The 25854-nt window shown below is 39.6% G+C and overlaps 1 protein-coding gene across 1 annotated transcript; it reads right to left on the reverse strand.

Annotated features, from left to right (window-relative positions):
* Nucleotides 1-236: 236 nt before the first annotated feature.
* Tbc1d8-9 (TBC1 domain family member 8/9) lies at nucleotides 237-25394 on the reverse strand. The gene is made up of 15 exons (XM_017616469.1): nucleotides 24955-25394; nucleotides 23961-24127; nucleotides 9987-10245; nucleotides 9660-9921; nucleotides 9418-9589; nucleotides 9206-9333; nucleotides 8990-9138; nucleotides 8787-8901; nucleotides 8546-8734; nucleotides 8000-8482; nucleotides 7312-7899; nucleotides 5704-5921; nucleotides 5025-5623; nucleotides 697-788; nucleotides 237-629 (listed from the first exon to the last, which is right to left on the reverse strand). Exons 1-15 carry the CDS (start codon nucleotides 24996-24998, stop codon nucleotides 336-338), a joined length of 3759 nt encoding a protein of 1252 aa, XP_017471958.1. The 5' UTR covers nucleotides 24999-25394; the 3' UTR covers nucleotides 237-335.
* Nucleotides 25395-25854: the final 460 nt, after the last annotated feature.

Genomic DNA, 25854 nt, shown 5'->3' on the forward strand with positions numbered 1-25854 from the left:
ATTATTACACATTATAGTCGAAAAGAGACGTTAAGAACGTAATACCTCCGCATATGAATTTGAGATATGGTTTGCTATAGAGGGAACAGCCGATAATTCATTTTACAAAAAATCGTACACCATTATATATGTATATTTGTTTCAGTATTATAATCTGTATCATATTCGATATTTAAAAACACAAAATCAACCATGCGTTCTAAGTAAATTGTAATTATTTTAATCGCATATTTTTACTCACTACTTTTTGTTACTTTACTCAACATTCTCTTGAGATTAAGCTTATACTTATAAGTTAAGGTTGTTCGTCAAACCCAGACAATTCCTTCGTTTGCTTAATAATTCGTGATTACACATTTACGACGATTCTTTTGCATTTTTTCGATATTCTCTTTAATAGGTGTTTTCTGGTAGAAACACTGAACGATCGAAGTGACCGCCAAGACCGTTGCAATGAACTGATTTATGGATATTTCCCAACTGTCCAGATCTGTCGAGCTGTTGCTGCTGCTGCCTGCGCCGCCCCCACTGGAGGAGTTTTGCTTCAGTTCCTCTTCATAAGCTTGGAAGAGTTTTGTCGTCGCGTTAGTATCTGCGGAGGGAGTTGTTGGGTTGCCATTGCTGTCAGGCTGTTTAAAGGAAGTTGGAAAACAAATGTTTAAAGCTTTTCAAAGTCATTTGGCGAAGATTACAAACCTCATCACCGTTACCCAAGTTTAGTTGAGTAAAGCTGTCTAAGCTGATCTCTTTCTTCATGTTATTGTTACCAAGTTCCAGCAGATTTTCATCTAAAAGTGAACAAACATCCATATAATAAATATTTTTTATTTTGTCTCTTGTAGAGGCACTACCAAGCCCTGCCTAGATCGCCTAGTCTAGCAATCGTTGCCTTCAAATTAAACTAACGGGTACATCCTATGTCGACGAGCCGGACCAAAGAAAAAGGGGTGTTGGCCGGATGGGTGTTAGGAGGCAAGTGAAGAGATGGACATTTACTGGGTATGCCGTGGAAGCTCCGCACTGAAAAAAGCGAGGCTTTTCGGCTGCTTACTTTTAAACACAGATCAACTATGACATTGCCGGGCGCAGTCGCCAACACATGATATCAGTTCCCTCACATGGGCTGCCTAGGTTAAGGCAATGAGATACCAAAATTTTCAAGTACTGCGGTTGCGATGTGCCATCATGTTGATGCGTAGTGGGGTTCAGGTAAAATAAGGTAGTACTTAGTACGGCCCAATGTGTCTTACCTATTAAAGAAGGAAAGTTAGCCGCCGATAAGAATCTCCTCTCTCGGCTAGTTTCCCGGGTGGAAACGCCTTCGTCGGGTTGGACAGGGACCTTGCGGTTGACCAAAGTTTAATTAAAACACATCCACATTTACTCTGCTCAGGTATGTGTTCAACCTGCTGAGCGAAGTTGAGCTATTGTGGTCCGGGTCTCGCGAGGCAGGCGAAGCTCTGTCTCATCAACGGCATTCACAGGTCGAGAGTCTATATAACTCGAGACTGAGCTCATTAGTGGTTTAATGAACCTCGTCCGTCTGTTCATATAGATGCCTTCTGACGTGCCTGGCGTTCGGGTGCCTACGACGATGAACCCTACAAGAAACTGCTTGCAGAGCATTGTGTTATGATCCTTAATCGGGGGCATGTGGGCCTCGTCTCGCAGGTGATGTTGCGGCGACATCAGAAGGCACCCTGCCGCTGTTCTAAGTGCCATACACTGCGTCCTACTAGTCCACGGCGACCACACAGGCGTTGCATAGTTCAGAACCGGCCGGCCAATCGCCTTGTTCGTTGCCAACAACGTTTATTTTTCTTTGCCCCAGGTGTTGCCGACTAGCGACTTGAGGACCTTGTTGGGGCTTTGTACTTTGTTGACAATGCGGTTGTATGCGCCGAGAAGGAGAGGACATTGTCGAAGGTTACTCCGAGGATCATCGGGTTATTCACCGTCAGAATTGGCTCGTCATCGACGTGAATACCCAGTTGCAGTCTGACCTCCTTCGTACAAGTGGTAAAAAGCGTTGCTGAAGATTTTGTAGGGGAAAGGTATAGGCTCCGCGCAGTGAAAAAGTGAGGAAGCTCGGCGTGATAACCTTTTACTTTCGAGCACAATCATCAATTCCATTCCCAGACGCCACGATCGAACAATCGTCTGCAAAAGAGACAAAAGAGACTCCCTCTGGTGGTTTTTGGGAGCTTTGAAATATAATAATCAAACAGTAGTGGGGAAAGGACACTACCCTGTGGAACCCCCTGTTTTATTTTCCTAAGTTAGCTCGATTTGTCTCTAAAGATTACTGACGAGTGTCGACCGCTCAGATAATTCGCCGACCACCGTTTAAGTCCCTGTGGGAGAGAAGAGGCCTCTATGTCTTCTAGAAGCTTTGAATGGCTGACAGTGTCGAACGCCTTGGACATCCAACGCTACTAGTTCTCTCACAGGGGCGGTTTCGGTTAAGGCCACGAGTTATCTGGGTGTTTGTGGCGCTAAGTGCTGTTGTTGTGCTGAGCACTTTACGCAACCCATGCTGATCCTTCGCTGGGGTCAGGTGACTTGTGTAGCGCGGGAGTAGAAGGAATGATGAGAGTGGCCACAGACAGGTTGAGGACCTTGGTTAAATATTCCACTCGGATTCAGTGGCTTTGGATGCTCTTCTTACTTCTTTCGATTCACAAGCTGCTGAATCTCCGAGTTGAGATCCCGGGATTTCAGGGATCGACCTGACGAAGGTTGTCACGCTCATCGGCTAGGAGAGCCGCTTCAACAGGAAAATTCGGACGGGGGTCCGAGATACGTCCAGCAGCAGTGACAACCCTGCGAAATTTACGTTCGGCTACGTGAACGTCGGTCGGTGTGGGAAGGGCAGTGAAGGCGCTTTCAGTAACATCCGCGAAGCTTTTTCAATCTGCTTTGGAAAAGTTGACATACATACATATGTAGGTCCGTTGATCCGCGGAAGCAAAGTCGGCTGGTATATCAATCGAGATGACTATGAGCAGACGGTCTTACGCTAAGGCCAGCATAGGTCGCCATGATATGCTGTTTATCAGACCAGCGCTGACAATTGTTAGGTCTGGCGAGCTGCTGCAGCTGCCCATAATCCTGGTGGGTGCGTCATCGTTCATTATGCAGAATGTCGAATCGTCTATCTGCTCCGTCAAGTGTGTTTCCCTACAATCATTCGACAGGATTGAATGCCAAAGATCGAGCTCAATACCGTCTGACCGGATAGCAATACCCTGACATTCTAGGATGGTGTCCCTGCGGTCGATGTCTGCTTCGATAAGACGATACTGCACGGTGTGGTGCGTGATGAACGGCTAGGCCACCACCATTATCTCGCTCGCGATCTCAACGGTGCACGTTGTATCAGGCGCAACTCAACAGTGCTGAATTGCCATGCAACTATTAATATTCCATGCCGGCCCATGAAGACGGTTATCTCCTCGATCTTGCTCTGAAGTCCGTTAAAGTTAATTGTAAAATCTTCGTGTGCCTAGGGAGACTTATTGGAATATGCGGTGTCAGTGAGGTGTGTTGCCTGCCCGCCACTTGCTGTGCGGCTACTGTACAGGCTGTTGCCCTGTGGTGGTGGTGGGCGGCGCCGCAGCTGGCACTTGCGAATCTCGCGTGGCGCGTAGTCCTGAACATGCCCTAAAGTGAGACCAAGCAAGGCAAGTGTTGCAGTTGACTGTGTCACGTTACGGAATATCCTGGACTGACACACCGAGCAGATTGTCGGAGGAACCACGAGCTGTTGGCGACGGCGTGTGGGAGGTGGTGCGGTTGTATCTGTGGTGTGGTCTGTTGTGTCTGTGGTGTTGTCTATTGTATTGCGATATGGTTGTGTGGCGGACTCTGGTTTGCCGTGGAGGCAGCTCAGTTTGAACAGCAAGGGGCCACGTATGAGGTGGTCTACTGCCTGTGAGTCATAAGGCCTGAGCAAACTCGAAGGCGGCTCCCCCAATTACAGGCGTTGCACCTGATGGAAGTGGAGATATGGTGTAGCCGTCTCTGGCACACACAGCAGGTGTGGATTTCTGGCCCAGGGTTTGAATCAACGCCAGCCCTGAGCAGAAGTATGCGAAGCAGATGTAGCCCTATGAACGTACAACTTTTCAGGGATTTCGCCGACCTAAACAGGGTTAGATCGCCGAAACAACAGCATTTGGCTTGGTAAAACCCGAGTCATTCCGGTACGTCAAACCAGCTGTCGTGGGAATGTTCTCACGTCGTCGGGACCAGGGTTGTGCTGTTTATGTAGGCCTCGATCTCATCCACGAGCTTCTAACAGCGATCTGTTCGGTAAGTCTGCAGGTGACATCAGAAAGCGCCCTGTTGCTACTCGAACTGGTAATGCTGACAGGTCTGTTGCTTCGTCCGCTACGTCCAACTAGCCCCCGCTACTCAGTCTGCCATGGCGCATCGTCGGGTTGAACAGGTACCTCATGGTTGACAAAATTTAACCCATTCCTGCAGGTAACCTTTCCACTTCTTCCGCTAATGCTGGATTACTAGTTGCCGTATCCCCAATTTGAGATCTTTGATACGAAGATTGACCAGGCTTAGATGGTCACGCACATTCGCTAGTAAAGCAGATCCCGCCGGAAAATTTAGGCGGATTTCCGTAGCATACTCCCTATGTGACCGAAGTGTAGTCCGGACCAATCCGTCTCCGGCATACCCAGCAAATGTCGGTTTCGGCCTCAATGCCAGCTCAAAATAGCAAGAATGCAGAGCAACCCTGCAGCAAGGTGTTGCTCCAGGGACTCACAAGAATTGGTAGGTTTCGCCGATCTAGACAGGGTAATTTCGGTAATTGCAGTTAATGGATTCTCAATGGCTGAATAAGAAATTGTATAGTAACAATGTAATGTAGCCCAGCTCGAAAGTTTCACGAAGCTAGATTGTTCATTGCTTATGCGTTTCTTTTGGAGGATCGTATCGGTAAATACTAAGGTTCATGCAGCATCTCCCTTCTTTTCCTCCTCTTTAGACTATATTTCTTTACTTACATGCTTTCCTCATGTCCTCGTCTTGCTCTCCTATTATTTCTACAAGTGATCTCCACAAAAATTGGAAGTTCGCCTTTTTCATGTTTGGTATATTTTTATTGGGCGCATTTCCATCGTCTGGTTGATCAAGTAAATATCTTAAACTGCCCAAGCTTTTTGTGTCAGTTGTTGAGTCTGCACGATCTCCTCTGGTAGCCATTATTAAATCACTGATTTGTGAAAAATTCGAAATCGTTTCCACATTTAATTGTGGCGGTGTCACCTTCGCGGCACCCAAATCGGAAATATCCGAAAACGTATCAGTCGATTCGTAACGGCCTTGATGACGCAATGCATTGCCAATAAGATCCGAAGTGCTGCTGCCAGTTGCACCATTTTGTGAGCGAGCAACGTCCATAGGGGCAACATGTTGGCGGGGTAGATCAACATAGAACGTTGACAAGCGTTCTCCGTTAATGGCGCCAGACGATGGTGATGGCTGTGATAGGCCTGCCAAGCAATGCAAATGTTTCGTGGCTGTGATGAGCGCGTACTCGTCATCGTCGAAGTTATTATCTGTAGGCGAGGGGAGTGCCTCGATTGATTCGGATGGATCGTCGCTAGTAAAAGCAAATCAAATGTTATAATAAAATGTTTAAAATACGGAAAAGTTGTGTGTATGCATATATGCATTAGGTACCCGAAAAAGTCCTCAGCTTCAATGGCCTCCTCAGCGTCTTCTTTGGCCTTCGATTTTGGACGTCTGACCTGCTCAATTTCAGCTTTCGAAAGCAGCGGCGGCAGGTGTAATATATAAAGCAGCTTTAGCTTTTCAGTGTATTTGCAAGAACATACTAAACCCAGTGCATTTATAATTTGTGAGAACTCTATTGTTCCAGTACTTTTCTTATCGGTCAGCTGGTGGATAAAAAACAGCAAAAAAAATAAAAAATTATGTCCACAAGCATTTAAGACCAAGATAAAGACATTCTTGTAATGTTAACACTGTAAAATAACAGTGTTTGATTATAATAAATAAATAAAATGTAATGTTAGGCAACATGTAGTCCAACTTAAAAGCTTTTTGTTGTCGGAATGTTCATTGCCTTAAAGTTGCTCTGGGAGGTTCGTATCGACAAAAACTAAAGCTGAATAGTGATTGTCTTCTTTACCCCCGAATTGTATTATAATTGAAGCAGCTGGCCAAGAAAATCAGCGATTAGTTTCACTTCAAACAAATGAAACTTCTTTTTCCTTGAACTAAATGGAAAATACACAAATTTTAACTAACAACAAAAAATTTGCTCCCTTTTAATTAGTTAGCTAGTCTTAAACAAAACGCAAAAAATCCACTTAAGTTTTTTCTGGGTTTCGGTAATTCTAAATATTAAATTCTATGTAATTAACTTCATGTTTTAATGGAATTTTTAAAAAGATTTTAGCGAAAAATAGTTATCGAAATGAAGAGAGTTTTATGTTTAATTAAGTCGAAACTTATTGCAAAGCGGTAGAGATGTGTCAAATTTATGGGGCGATTACGGATTGCAGCCGAACTAGGTTACGCTAGTTAGACCTTTTCTTCTATGTAGTGCGTTTTGAAATAAAAGGGACTGATACTTTGTATTTCTACCTTCAGGACTTCACCCGTACTCTTGACCAGCTCCCAAGGCCAGGGAAAATCAGTTTTTATGCCTACTACGTTAGATTTCCAGAACAATTTTTAAATGAGGTGTCCTTATGGATGGTATTGGAGTAGAGGCTGGCATCTATACTGACGGGTCAAAAATACTGTGGCGGGGTGCGGCGGCAATCTCTGAAATGATGGATGGCTCTCTCTCGTTCCGACTACCTTACTTTACTAGTATTTTCCAAGCCGAAGATTTAGGATTTTAGAGTGACTGTAGGATTATGAAAAGAAATAAATAGATATTTCACACGTCTGGGCTCCCTGTCATTCAAACAGATATGGTAATCAATAGGGAAATACACTTGTAATTCGCAGGAAATGACTGATTACTAACGTAAGTAGATTCATCGGCATGCTCTAGTGGTTTAAAGTTACCAACAAATTGTGACAGAAGATAATATCAGAGGTTCCAGAAATAGCATATCAAAGTAGCGCTTATACTGCTAATTGGGACCGGGGCCAATTATCAAAACAAAGGTGCAACCAACCAATCAACAACGGGTGCTTTCTATCTGGCTGTGATATAATATTCTTAATTATCTCAGTAAATGCTAAAGTGGAGTTATTGCGTTCTGTTATAGAGTTCTTCATATGCTGTAGGTAATGGGAATAAAAATGTACCCTAAACAGCTTTTCTGCTAGATCAATGCTAACGCAGGTGCGCCATGGCGTTAACTCGTGGAATAGTGTCCGGAATGTTTCGAAATCAACATTATAAGATTCGGATCGGCTGCAATTACCCTCCGCATAGCCAACACGTCCTGTTGGTGGCAACAGTATTGGTGATTCCCCACCAAGTGCAGAGTGCGCTTTTTGTTGCAACACTTTACGTGGAGTCGATTTCTCCTCTCGTATAATGGCTAGAAGTAGATGAAGCTCCTCTTTGTCAAAGTACATGTTGTCGGTATGGAATTTCACAATTGTATTTTCATTGTCAATATCGAATTGACGTATTGTAAGACGTCGGTGCTTATTTCTTAATTCTTCGATTTTCTGTTGCGAAATTTTGGAGCCAAACTTCGTGTACGCATCGTGGATAAGCATTTGCACTGATTGTGTTTTAGATTTTCGCTTATCCGCTGGTGTTGGTAGTTGATATTCTGGATTGTAAATTCCGTCCAAGAATTTAGAAAGCACCTGCATAGCTTCGCCATCATCGTTGCATTTGAGCAGCTGTTCGCAGTTCCATTCCAGAATTTGGAGTGCAATCTACGTTGAAAAAAAAAAAGATTGAAAACAAGCGGTGAGTTATAAGATCCCAAATTAAAAATAATAATAATAATAAAAATAAAACATAATTTGTACTTACCACAAAAATTATCTTGGCACCATCGTAAAAGAAACAATCGATTATATGTAATGAACTTTCATATGAAATGACACTTATGAAAATAGTTAATAGCCATGACAGTGAGATCATACGAATTATACCCAACTGCTCCAAGTGACTATGCAACTCGGGTAGATATGTCTCAACGAGCTCATTTAATACGCTTTGATCGATTTGTGCACCTACTACTTTGTCTTTGTAGTAGTCAGGCAGCAAGTTTTCACAAAGGCTTGCTAGCAACCAGAATGCATTCTCTTCGTCGCAAAATAGCAGAAATACTGATGAAACGATATTCATGGCTTGACAGTAACCCACGTGAGGATTGCGCAATGCGTATGCTTGCAATACGCGTCTCAGTGCGCCTATACCGTCTGCATGATGAAACGCCGGGTGTTCTGGCAGCGAACGGTGAAGATCGCGATCAATTTCGTCGTGTATAGAGGATTGCTTAATACATGCAGCCTACAGAAAATCCAGCATAAGTAAAAGTTGTTGATATTCTTATATAGTGAATTTTTTGCATACTTTTTCAACCAAGTCTTCATAGAGGCCAGGATTCATATCCTTCTCGTGTATTGCACCGGAAAATACTAGCCAGATCTCCTGACGCAGTTTATCAGGAATGCCTTCCACAATCAAATTAATTACTTCTGTTGTACGAAACATTGAAATGCCGCGCCCAAAATCACGGAAATGTAACTCCCAGCGTGCCAGCTGCAAAGGAATTGTAGAATTACGACTATACAAAATAAAAAGCGCTGTCTACCTTTTGTTCTTGAATCTTCAACATTTCCTCACTCAAATTAGTCTTAAATGAGTTCATGAGAGCGGCTTGTTTACTCCAGGATATATCGTATTTTGCACGCTCACGGCAGAGAGGACTGCACAGTTGAAAAAGAAGTTAATGTTTTATATATGTACTAATATCGCATGGCTATTATTGCGATTACAACAAGTGGAAATGCTTACACGTGGAATTGTGATAGCAGCTCGCTAATTTTTTCCACCAACACCTCCCGGTCGACAATTTGCGCGAACACAAAGTGTACATTCTCAGCTGTATGTAGGACGATTTGATTATCATAACGATGTGGGCCATCATTTTTCTGTTCAACACTCTGCGAATTTACATATACCAACAATTACGCTACAGATGTTTTTTAAGGGAAAACTTTATAGACTTACTTTAATATTACGCATTGGAATGACAAGGCTGACAAGGTCGGTTACATCACTGCGAAAACAGAAGAAATTTCGAGACAGGTAAATGTTGCCGCCCACATAGCGTTTCGAATATGGGGTCCAGATGTTGGCTATGAAATATTTATTAATTAAAAAAACGGGAAATTTCTTAGTAATATTTTCCCTAGATATGTATGTATTATTCTAAACCATACCCCTTATTTGACCATCAATGATTTCCGACTGTGGTAAGCGAAAATAGTTACGATACTCTTCAGATTTTTGACGAGCTGTCAAATCCCGCAAAAGTCCCGGTTTATTTGATGTTTTGCGACCGAAGCGTTGAAATACTGATGCATCATGATCGACTATTGGACTATCCGGGTCCTATTAACGTAAATAATAAAAAAAATATTGACCTCATTTTTAGTTTAACAATTTGGAGCCAAAAAAGTACCTGTATCTTTTGCTGTATAGCCATTTTGCTCAGCTGCTCAATCAGTCCATATGCCTCTTTTACATCAGTCAATAAGGTGAAATTATAGTGAACATTGTTAACCGTTTTCAAATATATAATTTGCCCGTGTCTTCTAATATCTTCCAGTTCACTAAACCTTATGACTCGCTTCGTTTGACTACCCAGCATATACGAATAGAAGAAAATGTGATTTAACGAAATGTACAAGTTACCTTGATGTGGCATTTTATTTTTGACATAACTGAAAGTAATAATGGGAATATTATGCAACCAAAATCATCCAATTTAAAAGAATGTCTTCATTACGTGCAAGCATAAGTAGTAACCAAACGCTCCTCTTTGGGCATTTCGAAAATTTGCTGGAATTTCGAAGCTGCCACTTTGAAATTAGCCGATTCATCTGATTCATCGTGATTATTTTGTGCGTTTAGAGATTGAATTTTGCAGATTGTAAAGTTTGTAATCTCTTCCTCACTTTCCATTTCGTTGAGCACTTTGAAAAGGTGTTCGGCAAGCCATTCCCAATCTTTAATGATTTCGTCTTGTGTTAACCCAATGGCGATTTCTATCAGATGCAGAAGAGTAAGTGGTTAGTAATTATGCATAAATACATACATACATGCATACAAAGTAACTTAAATGAATTGCGGGAAAAAGTTTGATTATAATCACCAAAAACCATATAAATCCAAGTTTCATTTGTCATTTTTACAAGCTTTTTTTGTCATTTATTGAACAAGAAAATTAATACAGTACGATTTTGAATTTTTTATTGTACAACAGATACGAGTGGAACTCAGGTTGGTAATACATTTACAAAAACATTACCATGTTGATATTAAAAATGCAGGCTTGTATATACTTAAGGCTACGTCAATAGTTATAATTTAAAATAAAATAAAATCATGATACAAATATTTAAATTTTTGTATCACGAATAAAATAAAATAAGCTGGTCAGTCTAGATAAGTTGAGAAAAATAATTATAAATAACAGTTCTATAATTGCTTTTGTTTCTGGTACTCCTTATGGCGTTCCAGGTACGTATAGTGTTCACAAAAAACAATCTAGTCGAGGCTAGAGAGTTAAAGTTGGGGACAATTAAATCGTATAAACGGGACGATTTTGTAAATTTTAGCTTTTCATAAAGATATGAAGGCGTTCTAGTTAAAATACATAAGTCGACAAAGAAATATGCAGATCGTATCTCCACTGGGAGGCATGCACATACCGAGTGCTATTATTAAAAACAACCTCAACCTTATGGGCAGACTGTGAGTCTAGTCTATTGTAGATAAGTGCAGAGTTCGTCAAATTATGTATCAGTAATTGGATGGCAAGCTTACGTCTGACGTTAACTAGGGTAAACAGGAACGAATGTCTTAAACAACGTAGCGCGCAATACACCTTACCTAAATATTACAATATTTATATGATCACACAAGTTAAATTCGAGTTGATTACAAAACCTAGGTTAGTAGTATTACTGACAAAAGCAATTTGTTTGGCACCTACGTAAAGGGATGGAATGTTATTTACAACAAACTTTCGTTTAGGCAAATACTGTCGGTTTCTGTCCAGTGCATTATTGGTAAAATGTCTCGATTTACCTTATCACAGAGATCATTAACATTTTCGAAAGAATTTGACAAGTAAAGCTGGACATCGTCTGCATAAGCATGCATACTAACAAATATACACAATGAAAAGATGTCATTAAGAAATAGGGCAAATAATATAGGTCCTAGAATTGAAACTAGTTTCATTGGTTGTGAGGATTGATTCCCTACTGTAACTCGTTGAAATCTGTTCTTTAGATAACTCGTCATAAGTTTTAGAGAATATTTGCTAAATCCAAAATAATACGTGAGCTTAAGACAAAGGAAATGATGGTCGACAGTGTCAAAGGTTTTGGGGAAGTCAAGGAGACATAGTTATGTAAAGTAACTGTATCGTTGTAAGATATTTTGTTATTTAAAATTTTATTTTCTTTATTGTTTGATCGCGTTGAAAATTTATTTATTAATAAACAAAAAATTTCTTTTTCAATAACAAACAAATTCATAACACAATAAACTTAACTCCAAGAATTTAAACAAGTGTAAAGACATACGGTTTAATTAGCCTACATTTACAATATATCATGATGATATCTTATTATTTTGAATCATTTATTGCTCAATAAAAAATTTTATATTTGTAGGGTGAAGACTTGTATTTTAATGCATTTAAAAACTTTTCGTCAAGGCGAATTCATATAAGGTGGCATCGATTCAACAAATACAACAATAACCTGTATTTTGTTTTTGCTTTTAGCTGGTGATTGTCAAATATCCGCTATTCTTCTCCGAATGAAAAAGGGCGACAGAAAATGCAAACACTCTCACGTTTTCACTCACTCACTAACAAAATAAAAAATTTTGACAATCAAACGCTACACACAGCTGATTAAACAACACCACCTTATATCATGAACCAAAAATACAGTAGTCGTTGGTTCATGACCTTATATAAATTCGCCTTGCTTTTCATTTAGAAATTCCAATAAATTCTAAGAACAACAGGACAAATAAAAATTAAACAGGTATAAAATGAAAAGGTATTTATACCCTATATTTACTCTCCTTCCAATAAAACGAGAAGTTAACTAATATTAGATGGAGCGTGCAAAATAATATAAATAATAATAAAAAAAAATATTTTTATGCATACATACATACATATGTATAAATATAGAAATATTTATCTAAACATTTAACTAACAATTTGTATGCTTATAACGACGACAAAAAAAAAATTAAATGCGCTAGAATGTTGTTGTTATCGCTGAGACATGATGTTGCTGCATCAGCTGTTGACCTTGCAGTTGATGCTGTAAATGCTGCTGCGTTTGTAACGTAGTCAATGGTTATTGTTGATTAAGAGCCTAGAACCAATTTTATGTTAAGCGGCACAACAGTAACTAACATTTGTGGTGTTGAACTGTTGGCTGTGGTCATCGACGTTGAGGCTTGACGGAGAAATGAACGGCTGCTGTTGCGGTAGCAGTATCGGTAAATAAGTAGGGGGCTAATGCTTGGTTGCTTACTAAAATTGTGGTTGTGGTTGCGCAGATTCAGGAAGATGTGATATGGCAGGTTGTGCAAATTAAGGTTGCAAAATTGTCCATGTGGAGCGATTGATTAACTGAACAAGTGACTTGTTTCCGAGGCTTGCCTTTGTTGATGTATATTGAAGGATATAAGAACTGCGTTTGTACAGTTTGTTGTTGCTCACAGTTGTGGCAGTTGGACTGGCAAAAATTTTCACACTATTGCAGCGGAAAGGACAACAGCGGATGCATATCGAGCTAGCCGCTGAACATTTCGAAAGACATTGATAGACATTTGATCTTGGTCTTTTTTTGGTAGTCCAAATTATAATGCAGGATCGCCAATATACCGTAATAAGATATTTTGTTATTTAAATTTTAGTTTTCTTTATTGTTTGATCACGTAGAAAGTTTATTTATTAACAAACAAAAATTTTCTTTTTCAATAAAAAACAAATTCATAGAACAATAAATTTAACTCCAAGAATTTAAACAAGTGTAAACACATACAGTTTAATAACCCTACAATAACCTTTGTCGAAAAAAGAACGAGCGTCATCAAGAATTTTTAACACAGCCGTTGAGCAGCTGTGACCAATCCTAAAGCCAGACTGAAGCAGATAAAGCGGGTTCTTCTCCTGCACATGACGGGTATTTTGTTCCGCCATTAAATACTCAAAAACTTTTGACAACGTTGTTGGTAGAATACTTCTATCTATGTGCAAAACAAGTATTTTTTAAGCAAAAAATAAACCGACTTCAATTCTCATATAAAAATTTAATATTATCGTAAATTTATTCATGATCGAAAGATTGGATTATAGAAATTGGTTAACGTGGCCCAAAGTTATGCAGCAACATACATTAAAAAAATATATATATATTCCGCCGAATTGAAAACCTTCTCCTTTTTGTGAAGTCGGTTAAAAAGAAATCAACAAACTTTGTAAAAATTTTGAACTTTTCAACTCGATTTTTTAGAAATATTTTGAGTATGCAGTTTTGTAGCCCGATTTAAATTATCATTAATTTTGGATTTTCTTTTTTTCGTTGAAGATGTGGCTCATTTTCTCCATATAAAAAACCCTCGACGATGCTTCGTATGGAATAAAATGACTAGCATCGCCCTCCCCTGTATCCGCCACTGATTGCCTCTCTACATCGTGGAATGCATCAAGCCAAACCATCAGTCTCCCACGACAGCCGGTTCTACGTACCGGAGTGACTCGTATTTTACCCGACCAAGGGCTGTTGTTTCGGCGATCTAACCCCGATACGGTCGGCGTAGTATCTCAGAAGTTGTTCGTCCATAGGGCTACATTTGCTACGTATTCTTCTTCTCAGGGCTGGCATCGAGTCAAACCCAGGGCCAGAAACTTACACCTGCTGTGTATGACAGAGACGACTACACTAGAGATTGGCAAACGATGCTGATTATGTGACTTTCAGCCTGCTCACATTAAAAATGGGGGATGAACGAACACCAGCGCATAGCGTACAGTGTTGCCACAGAATTTTTTTATTTTTTAACAAAATCACCGAAAAAAGTTACCAAATTCAACAAAAAATTACCAAACTTATTTTATGTTCAGAACTACACAAACATACATAATTACGTTATTTTGGACGTTAGGGCTCGACATGTATATTTGTATAGACTTGCACATAAAATAAGTTTGGTAATTTTTTGTAATATGTTAAAACTTGTCAAAATATGGTGCGGCTATAATTTTTTCGACCACTGTATGTAAACAAGTGACAAGAAAATATATAAAAAATTCAACGCTTGAAGGAAAGCTTTCGACTCACACATAGACAGAGTGAAGTACCCCGCTGAATGCCGTAGCTTTTTGAACGAGAACATACATATTTTCGTAGAATTCTTCTCATATATATGGTTGCCGGGTACACCGAATAATTGATGGTAATTGCAAAGCTGACGAACTGCCAGGGAAAGGTAGGAACACCCAAAACCTTCCAGGAAAGGACACGGTGAATATACTTAGCAATAGCCACTTTCAAGCAGTTTGCTAAAGACCACACCATTCTAGTAGCCAAGGAACCCTGGAACAATTTTCACCTTTCAGGATTACCTGGTATTTCTATAAAAGGAAACGCTTACGGGCCACTTACTAATGTGGAATCAGAACCATGTAAGACCGAATCGAAAAAGTTACCAAATTGAAAAATAAATTACCAAATTACCAAACTTGATAAATAAAGAAAAAAGTTGCCAATTTTGGTTAAAAATTACCAAAGCGGCAACGCTGATAGCGTACAGTGCTTGCAAATACAGCCACCACAAGTGGTCGATACTAATAACAGCTCATACTGATATCGGCTTCGGCAAAACAGTATTCCGAGTGAATGTGCACGAAACCAGCAACCGCCGTCAGTGTTGCCAACTTTTCATTTTCAAAAAGCACCAAAAACTCGGAAAAAATGCGTTTTACTACACTAAAAGCACCAAATGGTTTTGAATCAATGGATGCTTTTTTCATAACAGTTTGTAAGTATTTAAAAAAAAAAAAAATTTAACAATATTTACAAGAATGCATACATAAATCAATAAACAAAACTTTTTCGCTCATAACGATTGAAAAGCCACATGACTCATGCTTACGACGTAATACCGAAGTACTGCCCACTAAAACTGATATATCTCAAGAAAGAAAAATCGAATCTCAACAAACGAAAATCATGCCCTAAGTAGAAATGAGCAACAAAATTTATGTTTTCATTATATAACCTCAAATATCGCCAAAACCGTGATTTTAGCACTTTGAGGTTAGGATATCCCAAAATTCTAGTGCTAGAGCGATTGTGAGGCCAGATTTGTATTCAGCACCAAGAAACGATGTGTTTTACTCAGGTGGTACAAAAATAACAATTTTTACAAAATAATTAGAAAAAAAACTTAACTTTCTCGCATATCTACTAGCATTTTCAACGCGAATAGAATTGAACAAGGTGACTTTGCAAGTTCAGCTTTTTATCAATCATGGTTGTATTTAAATGCATTTAAATTTGTAGATTTTAATAAATTCAGTGCTGCCACAGCTTTAAATATTTAAAAACAATTTCAGATTTTATCTATATCGGAGTAATTTTAGTTCCGAAAAAAGGCACTAGGCACTAAATAATTTCTTTTTGGCGTTTTAATTTTCAAAAAGCACTAAATCTAGTGCTTAAAGCACCAAGTTGGCAACTATGACCGCCGTATTTGATCGACTGCCGAAAGCACGATTCTGCATTTGGACGGTTGACGAAAGCACGACAGCTCATATGGACGGTTGCCGAAAGCATGACAGCTTATTGGGACGGTTGGCGAAGGCAAGACGCCGCAGTTCATTTGTTGCAGAAGCCGTTTGACTTGTTACTGAAAGCCATTTCATTTGTTGCTGAAGGCATGTTTGATGGGTTGCCGAAGTCATAATACTGTCATGTCTATTACGGTATCCGACGGATGCCATCCGCACGGATCTAATGCGATTCGCACTGTCATAACAAGCGAGTGAGAAGAATTAGATTCATGAGAATGGGATCCCTTGGAAACATACCTATTCCGGTCCGACAGATGCCATTCGCACGAATCTAATCCTTCTCACTCGCTTATTCCGACTGTACGAATCTGATTAGATCCGTGCGGATGACATCCGTCGGATATCGTAATAGGCATGTGTATTTCAAAAACAATTCAACGACATTTGCTTGTTTGAAATTAAGCATTGATATGTACATACATACATACATACGTACGTATGCACATTCCTCACAACTAGCCTGCCAACACGTCCTTGGCGCCAGCAGTGAGTAAAGCAATTGAATGGTAGACGCGCTATAAATACAAACATACATACGAGACGATAAATTACCCTTTACTACATTCGTCGTGCTTTCGGCAACAAGTCAAATGGCTTTCAGCAGCAAGTCAAATGACTTCTGCAACAAATGAACTGCGGCGTCTTGCTTCGCCAACCGTCCAAATCAGCTGTCATGCTTTCGGCAACCGATCAAATGCCGCGCTTGCTAGTTTCATGAACGAGCATTCGGAATACTGGTTTGCCGAAGTCAATATCAGTATGAGCTGTTATAAGTACCGTTCACTTGTGGTGGCTGTATTTGCAAGACAGTACCCTATGCGCTGATGTTCAGTCATCTCTAATTTCTTTTAGGTATCGATACTACTAAGTCAACGCGCTGCTCAGTCATACAAAGCAGCAGTATTGATTGAGTATGCAACAGTTGGCGTTCAATGCAAGCCAGTCTCTGGACTACACTACAACTCCACCTCAGTCAAGTGCAATACCTGCGACGGGTGGAATCACCTCAGAGTCTGCTCAGGCCTACGGACACATCGGCAGTGGATCACGGCATTTGTGACCCCCTGCTGCTTTAACAGAGCAGCCTTCACGGCTAGCCCCAGTCCACCTGAGCAGCTCAACACAAACACCACAACACAACAACACAATAGACCGCACCACAACCACGACAGACCACACAACAGACATAACCGCACCACCACCCACACGCCGCCGCCAACAACTCATGTTTCCTCCTACAATCTGCACGGTGGATCCGACTAGGATATTCCGTAACGTGACACCAGTCAAGTGCAACACCTGCCTTGGCTGGTGCCACCTTAGGGCATGTTCAGGTCTACGCTCCACTCGAGATTGGACGAGGAACTTCGAGGGCCCGTGTTGCGCTGCACGGCCGCAAACCCCAACCGCGACGCCACCCACCACCATCACAGGGCGGCAACCACCACAGCAGCACGCACAGCCAATGGCGTCACGGCCACACACATTTCTCACACCCCGCATTACCACACGTCTCCCGAACCACATGAGCTCCTTCAATTTAACTGTAATGGGCTTCAGAGCAAGATCGAGGAGATAACCGACTTCATGGGAAGGCATGGTATATTGATAGCTGCGGTCCAAGAGACGAAGTTGCACAGAAATTCAACATTGTTGAATTGTGCCGGGTACAACGTGCACCGTCGAGATCGCGACCGAGATAATGGTGGTGGCTTAGCGTTCATCACGCACCGCACCGTGCAGTATCCTCTTATCGAAGCAGACATCGACCGCAGGGATACCACCCTAGAATGTCAGGGCATTGCTATCCGGTCAGGCGATGTTGAGCTCGAAATATTTACCGTGTACATACTCCCTGCCCGGCAGGATATCATCCTGATATAGGTGCGCTCCTCAGAGGTGAAAACCGTATGGTAGTAGGTGACTTTAATGCACACCACGATCTTTGGAACTCAAGCCTGTCAAACGATCGTAGGGAAACCGATTTGGCTGAGCAAATAGACGGTTCGACAATCTGCACAATGAACGACAACGCACCCAACAGGATTATGGGCAGCTGCTGTAGCTCGCCAGACATAACAATAGTCAGCGCTGGTCTGATAAACAGCATATCATGGCGACATATGCTGACTTTGGCATCAGACCATCTTCCCATAGTCATCTCGATCGATAAACCAACCGACTTTGCTTCCGCGGAACACCGGACCTATATCAACTTTTATAAAGCTTCAAAGCTTAAAGACTTCGCAGAATCTACTGAGAGCACCTTTGCTGCAGTCCCCACACCAACCGACGTTCACCTTGGTGACCGTAAGTTCCGCGGGGTTGTGGGTTTGCTGCTGCGGCTCGCTTCGTACCAGCAGGATGCATTACGGATCTTAGTCCAAACTTCCCTGCTGAAGCGGCTGTTCTAGCCCATGAGCGTGATAAGCTTCGTTAGGCCGATCCGGGAAATATTCGTATCAGGGATCTCAACGCGGAGCTTCGGCAGCTTGTGAACGTACATAAAGCGGAAAAAGTGGGAAGAGCATCTGAAGACATGTAATTTCACCTCTGGTGTGAGTAAGCTTTGGTCAACCATGAGGTCACTGTCCAATCCTACGAAGCACGACGACAGGGTCGAAATTTCTTTCGGCGACCATACTTCGTCGGACCCGGAGCAAAGCGCAAGCTTTTTTTTTAGCCGGCAATTCATACTGCATGCTCCGGTGGACAAAGCCAAGCGTCGAGTTACCAGAAGGCCGCGAAAACTGCCAACAACTTGTGCTCCTCTTGCTTGCACTAACGGTGAAGTTCGGGTGGCCATCGAGAAGGCGAAAGCCTCCAAAGCCATGGGGACCGACGGAATATGCATGTTGATGCTGAAAAATTTGGGTCCTGCGGAAGTAGCGTACCTAATGGAGGTCCTCAATCTGGCAAGACACTAGAGGCCTTGCTACTCCCGTATTTCACGAACCACTTGATCCCAGTGAAGCATCAGCATGGTTTCCGTAAAGTACACAGCACAACAACAGCACTTAACGCCATAAACACGCAGATAACACGTGGCGTAAACTGCAATAGTCCCTGTGAGAGAACTATTATAGTAGCGTTGGAACTGTCAAAGACGTTTGATACCGTCAGCCACTCCACGCTGCTAGAAGACATAGATGCTTCCTTTCTCCCACAGAGGCTCAAACGGTGGTCGGCGAATTAGTCAGTAATGTTTAAGAGACAAATCGAGCAAACCTAGGAAAATAATATAGGGGGTTCCACAGGGTGGTGTCCTTTCCCCACTACTGCTTAATTATTATATTTCAAAGCTCCCTCTACCACCAGAGGGAGTCTCGATTGTCTCCTATGCTGACGATGGTTCGATAATGGCGTCTGGGTATGGAATTGATGACTTGTGTTCAAAAGTTAACAGATATCTCTCCGAGCTTTCTCGGTTCTTCACTGCTAGGAGCCTAACCCTCTCCCCTACAAAATCCTCTGCGACCTTGTTCACCATCTGGGCGAAGAAGGTCAGACTACCGCTAGGAATTCACGTCGATGATACACTAATTCCGACGGTGAATAACACCAAAATACTCGGAGTAACATTCGACAGTCTGCTCTCCTTCTCTGCGCACACAACCGCTATTGTCAATAAAGTACAGAGCCGTAACAAGGTCCTCAAGTCGCTAGCCGGAAGTACTTGGGGCAAATAGAAAGAAACATTACTGGCAACGTACAAGGCAATAGGCCGGCCGGTTTTAAATCACGCAGCACCAGTGTGCTCGTCGGGGACTAGTAGGACGCAGTGGATGAAGCTGCAGACGACGCAAAACACTGCACTTCGGACAGCGACTGGATGTCTTCTTGTGTCGCCAGGACACCACCTTCATAATGAGGCGGAAATGCTCCCCATAAAGGAGCATAACACAGTGCTCTGCAAGCAATTCTTAGTAGGGAGCCACAGATGTGGACACGAACAGACACTTGCGTGCAGCGGAGCCCTCGCCAAGGCATGTCAAAAGGCATCTATACGAACTGACGGACGAAGTCCGGACGACCTGTCAGCTTATCGACAGGCCTTGAGCGGCATTCACAGGGAGTCAGTCTGGAGTTTTGTAGACTCCAGACCTGTGAGTGACATCGACGAGACGGAGCTTCATCTGCCACGGGAGACTAGAACCCAACTTCGCTCCAGCTACTGCAGCATGTTAAACTCATACCTGAGCAGATTAGACGCGATGTGCCAAATGAGTGTTCGACATGCGGAGAGACACCCCACGACTCGAAACATATCTTCGTATGCCTGGAAAACTCGACACTGCTAACGCCTTTGTCTCTGTGGACCGACCCCATTGCGGCTGCACGCTTCTTAGGGCATACATCTTCTTCATTTTAAATGCAACGAATTTCTGTTTTGGTCCAGGATCTCTTGGATGCTAAACAAAAATATGCAATTTCAAAGAATTCCGATGTCTACTTATTATTGTACCGCCAAAAAAATATTAGGAAAATATTTTTTTTGCAAAGCGACGATATTTATTTCGAAATATTCTGAAGCGAACATCTTTTTAATTTTTCATAGATAATCTAACTAAATATTTATAAACTTTTTTGGATATGAAACGGCTTCCTTTCTAAAACTCGGTAGATAAAACGATTCAATATGTGCAAATTTACTGGAAATTCACATTGTGCCGTAGGCATGAAAACTAAGCAATTGCTTTTTCTTAACATTTCATACCTTTCACTGAAATTTATTTGAAAAAGTCGAGTGAAAGGTCTGAAAGTTAAGAAAAAGCATTTATATCATACATACAGTATTGGCCAATACAATAGCACCCCCATTTCAAAGAGATATTGTTTGCCACACATGTTTATTTTTAATTTTTAGGAATTTTCAATTAAAATACAGTTCATTCTCTGTCAAAAACCTATATGAACCCAAGTTTAAAACTTTGTAGAAAACTACAAAAAACACGAAACAAACTTTCACCCAAATTTCTAAGTTAGAAGTAAGACTTTTTTGAGTACATAGTTTTATAGCCCATTAAATTTTGGTCTAACAAGTTGAGAAAAGTTACCGTTAATTTTTTAGATTTTTTTCGCCGAGGGTGTTGTGTTTTTTTCACATAAAAATAAATTGTGTTTATTCGTTATATGGAAGCAAATGCGACAAAACAAATTCTAAAAAATCAACGGTAACTTTTAGCCACTTGAAACTTGCATATTATCGTACTAAAATTGAATGGGCTATAAAACTGCGTACTCAAAAAAATTTTAACACTTCTGAGAAAAAAGTTTGAAATTTGGATGAAAATTTTTTGAATTAAAAAAAATCCTATCCCACCAAACAATTTTTGTTGCCGCGAATAAGTAAACTTGTCGCCCTCAGCAACAAATTTATTGCCGGCAATATCGCCATCGAATCGATTTCTTATTACCAGTCGCTCTAAAACGTCCGCCGCAGGCAACTCGCCTAGGCGAGTCGTTTTCTTATTACCTGAATGAGTCGTTTTATTCTTGCTACAGGCGATATGTGAATAAGAACTTCTTGCAAAAATTTTCTCTTTCTTAATATTTCATTTGTTTTTGAACACAATCTTATAATTTGTAAACGAAATTAACTATGTTCGTCGCTATGGAGCTTCCTATTTTTTCAACCCTGTCTTGGGCATAAATTATATATTTTTGAAGAATCCTGTTGACGCGAAGTTCATCAGTTTGGGAATTTTTGAAAACATATTCTTAAAATGACATGATAGTAATAATGTTGCCGATTTCTCACTACGGCAATAAATCGGGGAGTTGCCAATTTGTTGCCATTGACGATTGTTGCCTATTTATCATGTTTTGTCTTTATACAAACATTTCTTACACATCTCCATTTTAATTCAAATTTTTATAAAAATAACTACCTTCACTCACAATTCCATTGAGTGTACTGTGATTTTTTTTTAATACTTACAATTGTTTACATGTTAAAAATTGTTTATTTATTTTTTAACCGACTTCCAAAAAAGGAGGAGGTTATCAGTTCGTCCTAATATTTTTATATTTTTTTTTATGTATGTTACCGCATAACTTTGGACCACGTCAACCGATTTCGATAATTCTCAGAGGTTGTCCCATACTAATCTGGTTGAGATCCGATCAGTGGATCATGAGATATATATATATATATATTTTTTATATGGGAGTTGAAGTGGGTTTGTTTTTGCTAAAAATTACTTGTTATTAAAATATGGCTTGTATTTTAACAAACACCATATAAATCTGAATTTCAAACTTTGTACGAAATTTAGGAGAATTCTACAAAATTTCAGCGAAAATTGCAAACTTTTTAATAATTAAAAAAATTCGAGTAGACAGTTTTATAAACCATTCAACTTTTAAAAATGTTAAAATTTTTAATGTCTTGAAATTCGCGCTGATTTTTGACAATTTTTTTCAGACGGCATTATACATTTTCATCATACAAAAAAATATATATATATTTTATATGAAGGAAAATGCTTAGCACCGTCACAACGCGAATTTCGGCACTGTTAAATGTTGCACATTATTATACCAATTTGTGTTGTAAGAAAAAAAATGTGTTCATAAGGAAAAGTAAGACATACGTTTTTATTTTATTTTAACACGTAAAAATATGTGAAAATATTCGCTGTTGCGTCTTCTGGTGGCAGTTTTGAGAAACAGATAAATTAATACAAGTGCATCCATAGCCAAAATAATAGAAACGCCTTAGATTAAGTTCATACAGAAATTCAATTGAGTCAATTAACTCTTTAATTGAGCTACCGTTTTTTGGTTTTCACATGCACTCACAGCTGCTCGATTAGTTAGCTACTGTGATGGAAAAGTTGGTACAATTGTACTTTTTTTAACCGACTTCACAAAAGGGAGAAGGTTTTCAATTCGTCGGATTTTTTTTTTTTTGTATATATGTTACCGCATAACTTTGGACAACGTTAACCGCTATAATTCTTTTCTTAAAGGAAAGATGTTGCCTCACAGGTGGTTCTATATTAATTTGGTTTATATCCGATCATTGCATCATGGAGAAATTAACGATGATCTTAAGTTTTTATAAGAATAAGTCGGTTTTGTTTTTTGCTTAAAAATTACTTCTTAGTTTGAAAATACATTCGGTACAAAAACACCATTTATGTACATTGTGAACGTAGTCAAATAACATTTCAGGAAATTAGTTCTTATTTTTATGGAATAGCCTCCCTCGTTTGTGAAGGGACATACAAGTGATACAAAAGGGTGCCCAAACTGCATACTCAAAAAGATTCTACAAAATCTGATTAAAAAGTTTAAATTTTAGCTGCAACTTTATATAAATGTTTATAATTTTTGGGTTTTGAAATATAAATTTATATGATTTTTATTAGATAATGAGCTGCACTTTTATAAAAACAAAATATTAAATAAACAAAATATATATAGCCAAAACTGGTCAAAATAAGGCGTTTCTGTTATTTTTGGCTATGGGTACACATATGTATTTAACTAAATTTATTATATCGTTACCACATGATATTTTAAAGAGGTGTACCCAAAATCTCCTGCATTTTAAAGTCCTAGTGGAAATTGGGCATAAAGTAGTATATGCAGGAATTTCAAAATGTTAGTTAACAGTGTATGATGAACTTTACTGAGAAAGTGCATTTTTTGTTTTTTATAAAAATGTCTGATCCATTAATTTATGTTTTCTTAATTTTTGCCTTTTTTAAATGTATTTTACCAAATTTGTAAGCCACCAAATATTAGTAAGCTTATCGAACGGACTACATAAATATGTCTGAATTTGTCTTTTCATGCATACATTTAACAATATTTAAAATTTATTTTTTTATACTTTCAAATCAGCTGTTAACTTACCGTAATAAACTTCGGAATTGGGTGTCTGGTGTAGGATTCGATACGGTGGTGGCTTTGTGTCCCATACACTATCCAAAGTATTCACAAGGAGTGAAGTAAAGCTACGTGTTTCTCCGTGGCCACGACGTTTTTGCAGCACGAAATATTTTGAACGCATTTCGTCAATCCTAAAAAAAAAGGTTAATTAATTCTCAAGTAAATAAATATGTATATATCTTTCGTATGGAATAGTAGCATATGTCGGGAAGCTGGCTTTAGTATAATGCGGCATTCCCTTTATTCTTTAAACGACAAGGAAATTTTTGATGAGACTTAATAAGAATATTGACTTGCTAGAATCGGAACTATTTCTATACGTTTATTTTCCAAAAGTTTTTCAACGGCTCGGCGCCAGTGAGTCATTCGCAATTGTATGCTGAGAATGCCGCATTATACTAAAGCCTACCATTCGACATAAGCTACTGTTCCATACGAACGCAGATATGTATGTATGTACATAATGTACAATAACTATTAGTGAGACGAAGGTTATCACAATACATGTATAGGTACTTAATAGAAAAAATGGCAATGTCGAAACATCTGTGATTTGCCAGAGTTCATTGGTTTCCTGATAACAGCAAATGTGTTTAACAATAAAACGCCAATATGGGAAATAGTGCATTTTAAATACATATGTATATGTATGTACATACATGTATGGAGATATGTACATACATTCATATGTATATACTATTGTATCAGCAAGAGGTACATTAAAGCCATTGTTGGCTCACTAGAATGCCTTTGTAATTGCATTCACCGCTAGAGCAGACTGCTACTCTATTTCGGTGCTGCGTAAAATAAACTCTACTGAAATAGCTATACAGAAAACTCGATGGGTCTTTTTTTCGTATTGCAAGCTACTTGTAGTTTTTCTAACTACATATCTGTAGGCAAATCACAATACTGATGCTCCTCACGAACCGAAAAGATATTTACATCTCAAACTTACCAAAAAGCTGGTGGCATTAGCATTTCTTTCGGATGAATCCACATCTTATTGCGTTTCTTATCGTATGTTGTTTAAAAAAAAGAGAAGATATGATCTCCACTTCTTCGATTAGCCTTAAATCAAGTTCTTTGTGTAAAATTTTACTTTTAGCAGTGGTCTTTAATTATTTGATACCGTCCAACCCAACCACTTTCCCATATAGAGAAATAACACAAAGTTCACTTTATGCTGCAAGTTATCGCTTTTCCTCGTTAGCAAATATTTTTTTATACTGTTGCGAAACTAGAAGTACAGAAACATGCACTTCTTGAAGCATTTATTGTGGTACTTTGTGTAAAAACCTTTTTAATTTTCCACCGTCAACTGGAATTCGCTGCGGTGATTATACGACAGATCGCCGTTTTCCGTCGTGCGATGGTACTCGCTCGGTTCATCAACTCGTTCCTTCATTGCCGCATATGTTTTTTGTATTTTTTTCAGTCTTCCTTTATTTGTATTTCTGTATTTTGGTTGACTTTTCTGTTTTGCTTTGTTGTTTGCCGTCTTGTATAGAGTTGCCATTGCTATTTAATAGCAATTTATTTCAATCTTAATGGGTGTTTCCACAATCAAGACATTTTGTACCAGATTTCCCACGACTGCGACGTCTCTCCAAAAAATCATAGAGAAATTGATTTGCTCTTCCAGAAAAAATATTTACATAGGCCTGTGGCAATTGGATAGTAAATTTTTTTCTACAATGAAGTGAATAAACCAAAGGCTTATATTTTCTATTAAATTGCTGCATTTTAATTGCTTAACTGGCTAGTGTTTGGCGCAGCAGAAATGTAAAAATTTTTCACCGTAGTTAAACATTTTCTCNGGTTTCCACAATCAAGACGTTGTGTACCAGATTTCCCA

Source organism: Rhagoletis zephyria, unplaced genomic scaffold (assembly GCF_001687245.7).
Source record: "Rhagoletis zephyria isolate East Lansing unplaced genomic scaffold, Rhagoletis_zephyria_1.1 Rzeph_scaffold_01212, whole genome shotgun sequence".
Taxonomy (NCBI): Eukaryota; Metazoa; Arthropoda; class Insecta; order Diptera; family Tephritidae; genus Rhagoletis; species Rhagoletis zephyria.